General features: G+C 45.1%; 1 protein-coding gene across 4 annotated transcripts in view; it reads right to left on the bottom strand.

Moving 5' to 3' along the window:
* adamtsl7 (ADAMTS-like 7) overlaps positions 1-13961 on the bottom strand; it is a 621654-nt gene that overhangs the window by 103649 nt on the left and 504044 nt on the right. For all 4 annotated transcript variants that reach the window (XM_072495481.1, XM_072495482.1, XM_072495480.1 and 1 more), the window contains one exon: positions 6688-6892. In XM_072495481.1, the coding sequence (XP_072351582.1) occupies positions 6688-6892 (205 nt within the window). The remainder of the gene's footprint in view (positions 1-6687; positions 6893-13961) is intronic.

Genomic DNA, 13961 nt, shown 5'->3' with positions numbered 1-13961 from the left:
CCTTAGTGTCCAAAAGGTTAGGTGGGTTACAGGGATAGGGTGGAGGCGTGGGCTTAATTAGGGTGCTCTTTCCAAGGGCCAGTGCAGACTCGATGGGCCGAAGGACCTCCTTCTGTAAATTCTATGATTCTAGGGTAGCCCAAAAAATCCAGCCCAATGTCACTTTTTAATTCACTTCAAATAATCCAAAAACACCCCTAAATGCAACTTTACTCTGTTAGAATTGGTACATGCGAAAAGACGGACAGAACTTTTTAAAAAATCACCAAATTTAATATAGAGCCTTCTGCAGTTAAACAGAAAAGAGAGCTACAATATCAGTGTTTTAAATCACAGTAAAATCACCATGAATGCACATTAGTGGAAAATAAAATGTTACACGCAAAATTAAACCTTAAAATGCAAAACGTGCATCTACATTAAGCAATAAAAGCAAAACAAAAGACCAAAAAATAGAAGTTCACTCTCAGTCAGAACTGAGGGACAAAAATCTCTCACTTTTTCTGTTCTGAAGGGGAGGCAGCGAGTTTGGAGTTGCACTCATTTTATACTGAAGTTGACTTTCGGAAGCAAGCTCTGGAAAATGTGGGAGAGCTGATTCACCCTCATTTACTTCCTTTTCAAACCCCAAATGAGGCCACTGAGCTTCAGATGGATTTGAATAGCCTCAGTGTAGCCTGTTAAAGAAATGCAACATGCTTTGCAACAAGTCTCCCTTTAACTTATCCACTACTCCAACAAAATGTGCAGATCTGCCACAAACAAATTAATGGAAAACTTACTGTTAAATCGTACCTGTTATGACCAGGATGGGAAGAATGCAGTAGTCCCACTACACCACAGGTCACATCATTAGCTGAAAAGTTTAATTCACTCACCAAAAAAGCCAATTATCTACCTTCACTACTGTTAAACCCAGATAAAAGAAACTTTAACCAGGCTTCTTTCAATAAACACAGAATGATTGATTTATTATAACGCAACATTTCTTTTTCAAAACAAGTTGCAAGAACTTGGGGCAGCATGGTAGCATTGTGGATAGCACAATTGCTTCACAGCTCCAGGGTCCCAGGTTCGATTCCCAGCTTGGGTCACTACCTGTGCAGAGTCTGCACGTTCTCCCCGTGTGTGCGTGAGTTTTCTCCGGGTTCTCTGGTTTCCTCCCACAGTCAAAGATGTGCAGGTTAGGTGGATTGACCATGTTAAATTGCCCTTAGTGTCCAAAAAGGTTAGGTGGGTTACAGGGATAGGGTGGAGGCGTGGGCTTAATTAGGGTGCTCTTTCCAAGGGCCAGTGCAGACTCGATGGGCCGAAGGACCTCCTTCTGTAAATTCTATGATTCTAGGGTAGCCCAAAAAATCCTGATAAATTGCCCTTAGTGTCCAAAATTGCCCTTAGTGTTGGGTGGGGTTACTGGGTTATGGGGATAGGGTAGAGGTGTTGACCTTGGGTAGGGTGCTCTTTCCAAGAGCCGGTGCAGACTCGATGGGCCGAATGGCCTCCTTCTGCACTGTAAATTCTCTGATAATCTATGAACTGGTTAACAAACAACTAATCTGGAAGTATAACCATTTACCTCTTTTAAAATTCCCTAGCACATGGGTGTACACACTCACACAAAGGACAAACAGATAGGAGTCTCTGCAGAGATGGGCGGTTGAAGAGTAGGCTTTATTAAAAAAAGGATAAAGTTCGCAGTGTTTTGACACTGTCAATCTGGAGTTCTCTCCTGCGAAGACAGGTTGCTAGTCCCAGCAGCGGCCTGCAGGTCCTCACCAATGGAGCTTCAGCGTGGAGGAAAATAGAGCCAGATCAATTCTTCTCAGCTCAGCCTCTCGGATTTCTGAAGGCAGACAAGTTCCACTGAGATGAGGATTCCTAGCTGAATCCTGATAACCACTCTACTTCCGGCGAGGCAAGAAGAATTCAAGCTCAGCCAGCTTTTCACTTTCTCAGCCCAGCCCCAACCAAATTCAAAAAGAAAAGTTCAAAACTTATGCTCATTTCTGCCCTGTGATTTCCAGTTAATCACTAGCCTTTGCCTTTAAACCAGTTTTCTTTCAGCAATTAAAAGAATTGAAGTGCAAACAAGCAAACGGCTCTCCCCCATTAAGTACCATGCTGATAGGTTTGTTGAAATCATGTGGTTTCCTAGAAAAGGCATGCCAATGGCCAGTCAAAGGTGAATTTATGACCATTTTAAAAAGCAATCCAGGTCAACTTCCAAGTCTCCAGATAATGCAATGTCTTCCCATATTTAAAACGAAAATGTAGTGCTGAAAAAAATGATTCCAATACAACAGGCTAACGTAAAAGTGATGAGTCACTGTGCGAAATATACTCGCGAATGTAAAGCGTGGTGACAATGTCAAATATAACAACCAAAATAACTAGCCGTTTGTTGTGATGCCCAAAGATGTTTCAATCCACGTGAGGGCGGAGTGCTTGTGAGCAACTCCGCTTTCTGAAATGTGGACCGATATTAAAAGTCTCAAAATGTTTATAATCTGACCCACCCAGCAGAATCTAGGGGGCCGGTTAATTAAAAGTACCGCAGTTCTTACGCTGCCATGAAACCGCCAGGATTTGACAGGTTCATATTTTAACGAATTGCCTTCAGCAGGTAGCGGAGACATCACACAGTGCAGGCAAGGGACTTTAAAAAAAATTAAATGTACTTCAGGTCCTGATGATGCTGATGGGCCTGACTGAAATTTTGACAAGGGGCCTAAAGAGGAAATGACAATGAGTTTCTTGTCAGGCCAATCAGCATGCAAATAGATTGAGTTCAGGACAATCCCAAAACAAAACATATTTTTCTCTCTTCTGGTGGGGTCAAGAAGAAATTTGAAGTCACCCCCCCGATAGAACCTGCCTCTCACTCCCGTCTCCAATAACTGGAACCCTGATAGAATGGCCCACCTGCTCATCGTGCACACCTGCCTGCCAGCCTCCAGACTTCACCATTCTGCCCCACTTTCCTTAGACTCCCCACCCAGAATGGGTGGCAAATCTGCCCACAGCATTTAAAGAGCCTGCAAAGCAAAATACCACATGCCTCTTCTTTGGTTTGCTGTAATGGGTCAGTTTTGAACTGACATCAACATTCGCCTCCTCAAAATTGGGCCCATGTTAAAATTAAGTCAAGGGTTCAGAAGATCTACACGATACAAGGTTCTGTTTGAAGGATTGGATTGTTTGCCAGGTAAACGCTGGACCTCAACTACTCAACATGTTGGCCACTAATCCATCCGTGCAGAAAATCACATTCCGTGTAGAAGCAAAATGGAGCTTGACAGCATCAAGCGCTTACACGCCATGAAGAAAATAAATGAATAAGCAAACATGTTAGCAATTGTGGCAAAAAAGATGATAAATTGCAAACGTACTTGGATCCCAGCAATGTAATAAGGCTATTAAAATAGTAGATTATAATTTTCCAGCACATTAGAAATTTATGGCATGTAACTGGGATATTTTAGCAAGTTAGGTACCTCCTATGGTTCCTGGCAAGTGAAGCTGGATGACTTAAGTTCCAAGGTATGCATGTTCAATACTCCTTTTGGGAGGTGCAGATGCTTTCAGCTTCCCCTTGATTTTACTTCAACTCAGAAAGTGTATCACAAAACCATTCACATTATATATACACGAAAGGTGATTTATCAAGGGATGACATAGTAAGAGTGGCACCCACCCAAAAAGGAACATGATGACTGACTTTCAAAAGTAATTTAGGTTATTGCAAGAGTCGTTTTGGAACTCAAGGACTTGCGTATATTTGAACCAAGTGTGAGGTGCGTTGTTGGTGACCTGATTGCTCGTCAAGGTATTCAGATGGCGGGATTGCCATCTTAGCTATTGACCACACACCATGATCACACTTCAAGAAGAAAACATGCCGATTCTCCTGGGTGTATTCAACCAACATTATAAATGCCAATCCTTTTGCAGATCCATCATTTTTGGTGAAAGACACAGGGAAAGCTATGCACAGACTGAGAAGGTTGTACGGAAATACTCAGTTTGTCACGTTGAAGCATGCCATGTAATGTTGATTGTTCTCCCGTACTGTAAAATCTTTAAAGGTTGATCTTTACAAATGCAAAGAATTGATATCAGGATGCAGACATTTGACCCAAGAACATCATATGTATCAAATGGATTTATGTGCATGCCAAAAGCCTGACACACGCAGAGCTGTCAGTAGTGGGGTGAAATTCAATGATCACAGCTACTAGAATTTCATATATAGCTTTCTTACAATCTGCACCCCTCCACAATATGTACAGCCACCCCCCCCGCCCCGCCCCTCGCCACTCTACTGTGCTGACCTTGCCACCTGACTTCCCATCTCTCCCCTCCAATCAGAGCAGCATTTGCAATGCATCTCCCACTTTCACTTGCACTATCTGCACCTGCTCCTGCTCTCACAGTTGATGCCCACCCTGCCCAACATCTGCTGCTTCTCCCTCTCCCTGCAGGCACCAGACTGAGATGCCGGGGGCATCTTCACATGCCTTCGCCAGATCAATGCTATCACACCCCCCAATTCTTCTTTCACAGTAGGCCTGCACGTAGCAAGGGAGAGTTCCACATGACCCAGAGAAGGACCACCATCAACCCATGATCTCACATCAATGGAGGAGGTGGCAGTTTAGGCCAGAGGGAGGGTACAGAAAATGGCACATGGTGAGACTGGGCGATGCTTCTTGGGACAATTTGGTTATTTTTCTCACACTCCCTTTTTACACAATGCCTGTATTACACAACACCCATTTTACACAATGCCCAATTTACACAGTGCCTGTTTAAAACCCATTGATCAGGAAATTGGTTGCATTGTACATCACGATTCATTGTGAGCTTATTTCCCCCTCCTGTAGTAGACCAGTCTCACCCCCTTTGGGTATGCTTGGCTTGATCTCCTTTTCCTCTTACAATCATCTTGTCACTTTTATTGTTTTCTGTTATATTTTGCTTTCAATTAAAGTTTATTTATTTTCTTATTGTTGTGATCCACTCTGCACATTAGAATCATGTTGTTCCTTCTTCCGACTTCAGTGGATTTCTCACCTGTGAGGGGTGACTTTGCATTAGGGCACAATAATCGGTGGAGGGACAGAAACAAGGTTGACGTGGAGCCATCATCCTCCATGCCAACCTGCCCCGCAGCCACATTGCACAGTGGGATGGGTTAATGAGGGCTGGGCGGGACTTCTGCACTCATTGGCGAAGACGTCCCACCCACTGGAGCTGCTGGCCAATCCAATTGGCTGACAGCTCCATCAGTGTCCACAGTGCCAGGAAGGCGTCCAATGACTTCTGCAGTGACTGTAGAAGAAGAAGACCAAGGCCCATGGATCCCTGGAGCAGATAGGTCCAGGGTGATGGGCCAGGAGGGTTTCGGTAGGATAGGAGAGGTGTGGTGGGGAGGGAGATGGTTTATGGGAAGGGGCGGGTAAGAAGGGGATGGTTTGACCTTAGTAGGAGGGGAACGCCTCATGATCAGCAAAGGAAAGCTTCTGAAGAGCACCCGCACCCCCTTCGCCCACCTTCCTTCCTGCCCTTCAAGCATTTCAGTAAAAAAATCAGGCTTCTTACTGCTGCCCAGCTTCCCGTGCCAAATGTTTTATGGCGTGGGCAGCATATCATCAGGATCAATTGGCTTTGTAACAAGCCTATTGGTTCCTTGATTATTCATTTAAATATGGTGGGTGAGCTGCTGATTTCGGCACCCGCACCCCCACCCCACCCCCATGATGGGGCTGGGCGAGAAGCTGGTGAGGTTGTCGCCCACCCTATTTTCCAAGCTCCTCCCAAGGGAAACTCACCCGCTGGGGGCACGAAAGTTCAGCCCTTGAAAATTATTGGCAGAGTGCTTGTGAAACCCCAATGTGGACAGCTAACTGGCAAATTCCCATGTTGATTGCATGAGCATCAGAAAATAGTCTCCCCGTTCCAATTATATGTGTGGGAGCAGAGAATAAATAGAGAGATAGCTGCCCGATTGGATTAGAAAATTAATTCATTTCAAAGACAGTGAACTAAAAGTTGACATTGGGCATCAGGTTACATATATATATACATATAGAAAAACTATCTCTTCCTGTTGTAAAATGCTTTCAAAAATGGCCTTGGTAGGCCTCTAGCTGCCGTGACAATTATTTATTAACACCCACTTCAGTAAAAAAAAGATGGTACTAAGTGCCCAGTGCAGTCAGTCGAGTACGGGTATCCCTGAGTTGAGACAAAGAATGCATGTTGCTAATTCGCATTCAAACTTGGATTTCATGGATTTCATTCTTCTCTACCTTTTCAACTGCTCTCAGGCTGAAATACTTGGCATCCAAGCAAGCACCCTAGCAACATGGACTGTGGCCATGTCTGTAAGTGAACCAGCCCAGACTCTTTACTTTAGAAAACTGGGACAAAGTTAGAGCTTTGAAGGAAGGAAGAGATGCCCTGGTGGTCAATTTTTGCAGAGCTACTCTTGATTTGCTACCATAGCTTTGGCAGGAAATCTGTGAGGCCGCTGGAGAAGTAATGCAAACACCTGCTCCGCTCATGGTCCCCAGCAGCAGGAGACTGGGAGAATCCTTGCTGAATTTTCAGGCTCCTTTGTCTTTTTCAAAACGCCACATGTTTCTGTCTACAAGTGAGTAAATTTATAGAGAGGTTAGTACTTACCCAGGTAATTTCTGCTTTTCATCATCTCGGTGACGTTAATTCGTGAAGCTCCTTCGGGAATTTCGAGAATCTTGTGATACCCGACTGACATGATGGTTTGCTTGAAGATTCCAGTTATGACTTTACACGTGGTGTTGTTACCTCCACAAACACCACATTTGTCCATCACTTTGTTGGAGCCCAGTATCTCATCACAACCAACCTTCTGCAAAGACAGAAATGAAGTGACAACATTAACTGCGTTCATTATCATATAACATTTGGCCTGTTTAGTTCTTTCCTCAATTGGATGTTTCAATTCTCCATCACAGTATTTAACTAACCTTTGAACAAATCCAGAGATTTAGTCTCCACTCTGCCAAGCCAGAGACCATTCTTTGTATAAAGTGCTTCCTAACATCAGTCCCAAACATACCATTTACGAGCTTCTATCTTTGTCCCTTTGTATTTATAGTTGAGGTTTCACTTGAGGTCCTCACTTATAGTTATTCCTCGTGCCCTGGTGTTAAAAAGTAAATATTGTGCTGAAGTATGGTTATGTACGTTTTGAGAGGACATCCTCTGCCTTAATCTGCACCTGTGTTAGTGGGTGCTACAAGTGTCTTTCCAGGTATTCCTGGCCCCTCTCCTGAAACAAGTGGAAACACAAATCAGGAGCTGAAATTTCGGAGCTGCCACTTATCAGAGGAGGTGTTAAAAGTGAGGCTTCTCCAGTGGATGTGAAAGATTGCGTGGTATTATTTAGAAGAATAACAGTATGTTTTCCTGGCTCCCTGACCAACATTTGCCAACCGACAGTGTGCAAAGTGGCTGCTGCGTGCTGCCTTACATTGCAATATTTCAAAAGTACGTTATTGGCTGTGAAGTGCTTTGGGACATCCTGAACGCGTGAAAGGTACTACATAAATGTATATGAGCACATGAATTAGGAGTAGGGCAGCACGGTAGCATAGTGGTTTCAAATTAAAAAACAGGTCCTCAAGGGTCATAATTTCCGGATTACTGTCCGAGCCACGTGCAAATTGGCATAGGGAGGCAAGAATAAGGGAAGTTAACACGTGGCTGAAAGAGTGGTGTGGGAATGAGGGGTTCCTTTTCATGGGACACTGGCATCAGTTTTGGGACAGGGGGGGACCTATACCGTTGGGATGGTCTCCACCTGAACCGAGCTGGGACCAGTGTTCTGGCGAAAAGAGTAAATAGGGTGGTCAATAGGACTTTAAACTAAAGATTGGGGGGAAGGGAAAGTCAGGGAACCAAGAGGTGAAGTAATCAGCGGGGAGTGTGGCTGCTTAGGAATACAAAAAAACACGAACAGACAAAACTCAAGAGTGGTTATGATTGTCCCCATCCCACAAAATATGACACAGCGTATGGAAAGGCTCAGTAAACCAAGGTCCACCACACTAAGAAAACAAAAAAGGACGGTCAATAGAGAATTAAAGGTGCTATATTTAAATGCACGCAGTGTACGGAACAAGGTAGATGAGCTTGTGGCCCAGATTGTGACTGGCAGGTATGATGTGGTAGGCATCACAGAGACATGGTTGCAGGGGGTTCAGGACTGGCATTTAAACATCCAGGGATTCACAACCTATCGAAAAGACAGAGAGGTGGGCAGAGGGGGCGGGGTTGCCTTGTTAATTAGGAACGAAATTAAATCAATAGCACTAAACGACATAGGGTCAGATGATGTGGAGTCTGTGTGGGTAGAGTTGAGGAACCACAAAGGCAAAAAAACCATAATGGGAGTTATGTACAGGCCTCCTAACAGTGGTCAGGACCGGGGGCACAAAATGCACCACGAAATAGAACTAAATATAAGAACATAAGAACTAGGAGCAGGAGTAGGCCATCTGGCCCCTCGAGCCTGCTCCACCATTCAATGAGATCATGGCTGATCTTTTGTGGACTCAGCTCCACTTTCCGGCCCGAACACCATAACCCTTAATCCCTTTATTCTTCAAAAAACTATCTATCTTTATCTTAGTGCATGTCAGAAAGGCAAGGTCACAGTGATCATGGGGGACTTCAATATGCAGGTGGACTGGGTAAATAATGCTGCCAGTGGACCCAAGGAAAGGGAATTCATTAAATGTTTACAGGAGGGCTTTTTGGAACAGCTTGTGATGGAGCCCACGAAGGAACAGGCCATTCTGGACTTAGTGTTATGTAATGAGCCAGACTTGATTAAAGATCTTAAAGTAAGGGAGCACTTAGGAGGCAGTGATCATAATATGGTCGAATTCAATCTCCAATTTGAAAGAAAGAAGGTAGAATCAGATGTAAAGGTGTTACAGTTGAATAAAGGTAACTACAGGGGCATGAGGGAGGAACTGACGAAAAGCGACTGGGAGCAGAGCCTAGTGGGAAAGACAGTAGAACAGCAATGGCAGGAGTTTCTGGGAGTAATTGAGGACACAGTACAGAGGTTCATCCCAAAGAAAAGAAAGGTTATCAGAGGGGGGATTAGGCAGCCATGGCTGACAAAGGAAGTTAGGGAATGCATCAAAGCAAAAGAGAAAGCCTATAATGTGGCAAAGAGTAGTGGGAAGTCAGAAGATTGTGAAGGCTACAAAAACAAACAGAGGATAACAAAGAGAGAAATAAGGAAAGAGAGGATCAAATATGAAGGTAGGCTAGCCAGTAACATTAGGAATGATAGTAAAAGTTTCTTTAAATACATTAAAAACAAACGGGAGGCAAAAGTTGACATTGGGGCGTTCCAAAATGACGCTGGTAATTTTGTGATGGGAGACAAGGAAATAGCTGAGGAACTGAATAAGTACTTTGCGTCAGTCTTCACAGTAGAAGACATGAGTAATATCCCAACAATTCAGGAGAGTCAGTGGGCAGAGTTGAATATGGTAGGCCAATTAGCCTAACCTCGGTTGTTGGCAAGATTCTAGAATCCATTATTAAGGATGAGATTTCTAAATTCTTGGAAGTGCAGGGTCGGATTAGGACAAGTCAGCATGGATTTAGTAAGGGGAGGTTGTGCCTGACAAACCTGTTAGAGTTCTTTGAAGAGATAACAAATAGGTTAGACCAAGGAGAGCCAATGGATGTTATCTATCTTGACTTCCAAAAGGCATTTGATAAGGTGCCTCACGGGAGACTGCTGAGTAAAATAAGGGCCCATGGTATTCGAGGCAAGGTACTAACATGGATTGACGATTGGCTGTCAGGCAGAAGGCAGAGAGTTGGGATAAAAGGTTCTTTTTCGGAATGGCAACCGGTGACGAGTGGTGTCCCACAGGGTTCAGTGTTGGGGCCACAGCTGTTCTTTTTATATATTAACGATCTAGATGACGGGACTGGGGGCATTCTGGCTAAGTTTGCCAATGATACAAAGATAGGTGGAGGGGCAGGTAGTATGGAGGAGGTGGGGAGGCTGCAGAAAGATTTAGACAGTTTAGGAGAGTGGTCCAAGAAATGGCTGATGAAATTCAACGTGGGCAAGTGCGAGGTCTTGCACTTTGGAAAAAAGAATAGAGGCATGGACGATTTTCTAAACGGTGACAAAATTCATAATGCTGAAGTGCAAAGGGACTTGGGAGTCCTAGTCCAGGATTCTCTAAAGGTAAACTTGCAGGTTGAGTCCGTAATTAAGAAAGCAAATGCAATGTTGTCATTCATCTCAAGAGGCTTGGAATATAAAAGCAGGGATGTACTTCTGAAGCTTTATAAAGCATTAGTTAGGCCCCATTTAGAATACTGTGAACAATTTTGGGCCCCACACCTCAGGAAGGACATACTGGCACTGGAGCGGGTCCAGCAGAGATTCACACGGATGATCCCAGGAATGGTAGGCCTAACATACGATGAACGTCTGAGGATCCTGGGATTATATTCATTGGAGTTTAGGAGGTTGAGGGGAGATCTAATAGAAACTTACAAGATAATGAATGGCTTAGATAGGGTGGACGTAGGGAAGTTGTTTCCATTAGCAGGGGAGACTAGGACCCAGGGGCACAGCCTTAGAATAAAAGGGAGTCACTTTAGAACAGAGATGAGGAGAAATTTCTTCAGCCAGAGAGTGGTGGGTCTGTGGAATTCATTGCCACAGAGGGCGGTGGAGGCCGGGACGTTGAGTGTCTTTAAGACAGAAGTTGATAAATTCTTGATTTCTCGAGGAATTAAGGGCTACGGAGAGAGAGCGGGTAAATGGAGTTGAAATCAGCCATGATTGAATTGTGGAGTGGACTCGATGGGCCGAATGGCCTTACTTCCACTCCTATGTCTTATGGTCTTATGGTGTTATGGTTAGCACCATGGCTTCACAGCGCCAGGGTGCCAGGTTCGATTCCCGGCTTGGGTCACTGTCTGTGTGGAGTCTGCATGTTCTCCCTGTGTCTGCGTGGGTTACCTCCGGGTGCTCTGGTTTCCTCCCACAAGTCCCGAAAGAGGCGCTATTAGGTAATTTGGGAATTCTGAATTCTCCTGCTGTGTTACCGAACAGGCGCCAGAATGTGGCGACTAATGGCTTTTCACAGTAACTTCATTGCAGTGTTAATGTAAGCCTACTTGTGACAATAAAGATTATTATTATTATTAGGAGTAGGCCATTCAGCACCTCGAGCCTCCACTGCCAGCCAATAAGACTATGGCTGATCTGACTGTGGCCTCAACGCTACTTTCCTTCCTACCCCATATATACCCTACATACAGCATACAGGGAGATCACTGCGATTTCTTTGCAATCAGGTTGGGGCGCCATTTTGATTGTCAGCCCCGATCATTCACCCCTGCTTTTAGCCAAATTCTGGACCCCAATCCTCACCCCCCTCCCCAACCGCCTTGAGGGCCTCCTCTGGCATTCCTCAGAGGAACCCCCCTCTGGCATTCTGAGAATGTGGAAAAGGGAGAGTGGTTCCTAAAGTCATTTCAATGGGCACTGGACCCAGCTCTGCCGGGCCCTGCTTTCAAAAGGTGATTCACTTCATGTTATGGTGGACAGCCACAGGCCTCGGCTGGAATGTCTAAGAGTTTCCACAAGAGCTACTGAATACACTGCAGCAACTCATCAAGGCCTCTTCAACAGCACCTTCCAAACCTGTGACCTCTACCACTTCAAATGAAAAGGGCAGCAGGTACATGGAAACGTCACATCTGCAAGTTCCATTCCAAGCCACACACCCTCCTGAACTATATCGCCGTTCCTTCACTGTCGCAGGATCAAAATCCTGGAACACCCTTCCTAATACTCCCATGGACTACAGCTGTTCAAGAAGGTGCCGCACCAACACCTTCTAAAAGGCAATTAGGAATGGGCAAGAAGTGTGGAACAAGCCAGTGATGTCCATATCCCATGAAAGTATTATTAAAATCTCACACCCCGTATGTGTGGGGACAGGCTTCGTTGATTCAAAACCATACAGACAATATTGGACTAGGTTGAAATTCTAGGGTCAATAATAACCTTGTTCTTAGTTCTCTCTGTAACACCAGGACTGTTAACACTATTGGATTTCAGAATAAAAATATTTAAAAAAACAAAACACTATTGGATTTCATCAACATTCCCACCTCCGTGGACTGGCTTATAGAGGTGGGTCACTCAATTCACCATGGAAATAATGGACGCGATTCACCAGACTTGAAACTAACTCCGCTTTTGGATGCGTTTGGCGGGGTGATTCTCGGTGGCTGCAGTGCTGAGAAGCACCCTGGTATTCAATGGAACTTTGCCATATTCTTTGGCCTTGAGGAGTTTCTCCCCGCCGAGTCTGCACTTAGATTTCCTGCCGGCAAGCCGCTCTCGCCAGCAGGATGGGCCATTCAAAGATTCGGGTGCCATTTTGATCGACAGTCCCGATCATTCACTGCTGTTTTTACCCCCTCCCCTCTCCACTTTCTGGACCCCAATCCTCAACCGCCCCAACCGTCCTGAGGCACCTGGGAACCCCCACTCTCCCCTTTCAATTGGCAAGGCTCCCAGGGCCCAACCATGACAGTGTCAACCTGGCACCCAGGCACCCTGGCACTGCCAGCCTAGTGGCCTCGTAGTGCTGCTGGCATCTCTTGGCATTGCCACCCGAGCAACCTTGCATGTGCCATGGTGCCAGGGTTCCATGGTGGGACTGCCAGGGAACCACCCTGCTCTGTCCCTGACCACCCAGCGGTCTCCAAGGGCATGCGAGAGCCCCAAGTGTCATTACGCCTGGTCCACGTTTGTGTGGACAAGTACACGTGGACCAGTATTAAACGGTGCCCTGCCGAGGTCTCACAGGCAGGGCCATTGTGTCCCGGGTGCTTGGTGAATCCGGCGTCTCGGTTAATGGTTCATTTAAGTATGCAGATCTGGATATCACCTAGCAAGGGCAAAATCTAGATTATGCTGGTTGGAGCAAGTTGAGTGACTCACGATTGGACTGGGGCCCGGCACGGAGCCTGAGTTGGGGCTCTTGCGCGATCAACCCATTGTGCCAAGATCTGTGCCGGGTGCAACAGGATTGCTGAATCAAGCCCAATGACTCTTACTTTTTGCAAATCCTGTTGGGGGCACTGTCTCCCTCAGATCATCTTGGCATAGAGGCATAGAAGTGTCATGGCCCAGTCTATTGTGAACTTCAAATCAATTTTTACATTTCAAAACTGACCATAAAAGACTGCAAAAGATGGCCACCTGAAGATCACCTGACTTATGTTGTAGAGTGAAACCACTCCCCTGTCTCAAGAGGGAACAAAAGGATAATTCCAGACTGACGTTGAATCAATTTTCCTGAAACTAATCCAAGAGGGTATTATGGATTGAATGGGTGAACAACCACAAAGACAGTGGCTCTCTCAAACTCTCACAATGTCAAACAACAACACGATTGAAACCAACATACACACCACCCTGTGTTTAGAAAAAGGACTTTGAATATGTATAAGTCCCATGATGTGGAAACCATTTTGTTATTTGCTTTTGAAACCAGCAGGAATCTGCCTGCAGGAAAGTTCTACCGAACGTCATTGAACTAGCTGCAAGCCAGCCAAGCAGCCAAGGTAATAAACATCAGTGCCTTGAAAGTGGGAGATCCCACCCAAGAGTAAGATTCCCCTATCTGCTCCTGTTAAAGTTTACCTTGTAATCAGTCTCTTATAAATACAATTACAGGAAACCTCACAGTCGGCTGAGAAACGTTTGCTTTATAAGACTTTCACTTCAACTAAAGAATCTGTGGCTAAGAAACTGCAGGCCTGCCACAAAAGAAACTGAGTTAATTCTAAGCTGCAACAGTATATTACCTTAGTCTGCACCTTGTGTGAGATGAGTGAGTGAAATG

Source organism: Scyliorhinus torazame, chromosome 3 (assembly GCF_047496885.1).
Source record: "Scyliorhinus torazame isolate Kashiwa2021f chromosome 3, sScyTor2.1, whole genome shotgun sequence".
In the NCBI taxonomy this organism is placed as follows: Eukaryota; Metazoa; Chordata; class Chondrichthyes; order Carcharhiniformes; family Scyliorhinidae; genus Scyliorhinus; species Scyliorhinus torazame.
The sequence above is the reverse complement of the archived record's forward strand: the minus strand, read 5'-3'. Positions and strand labels throughout refer to the sequence as shown.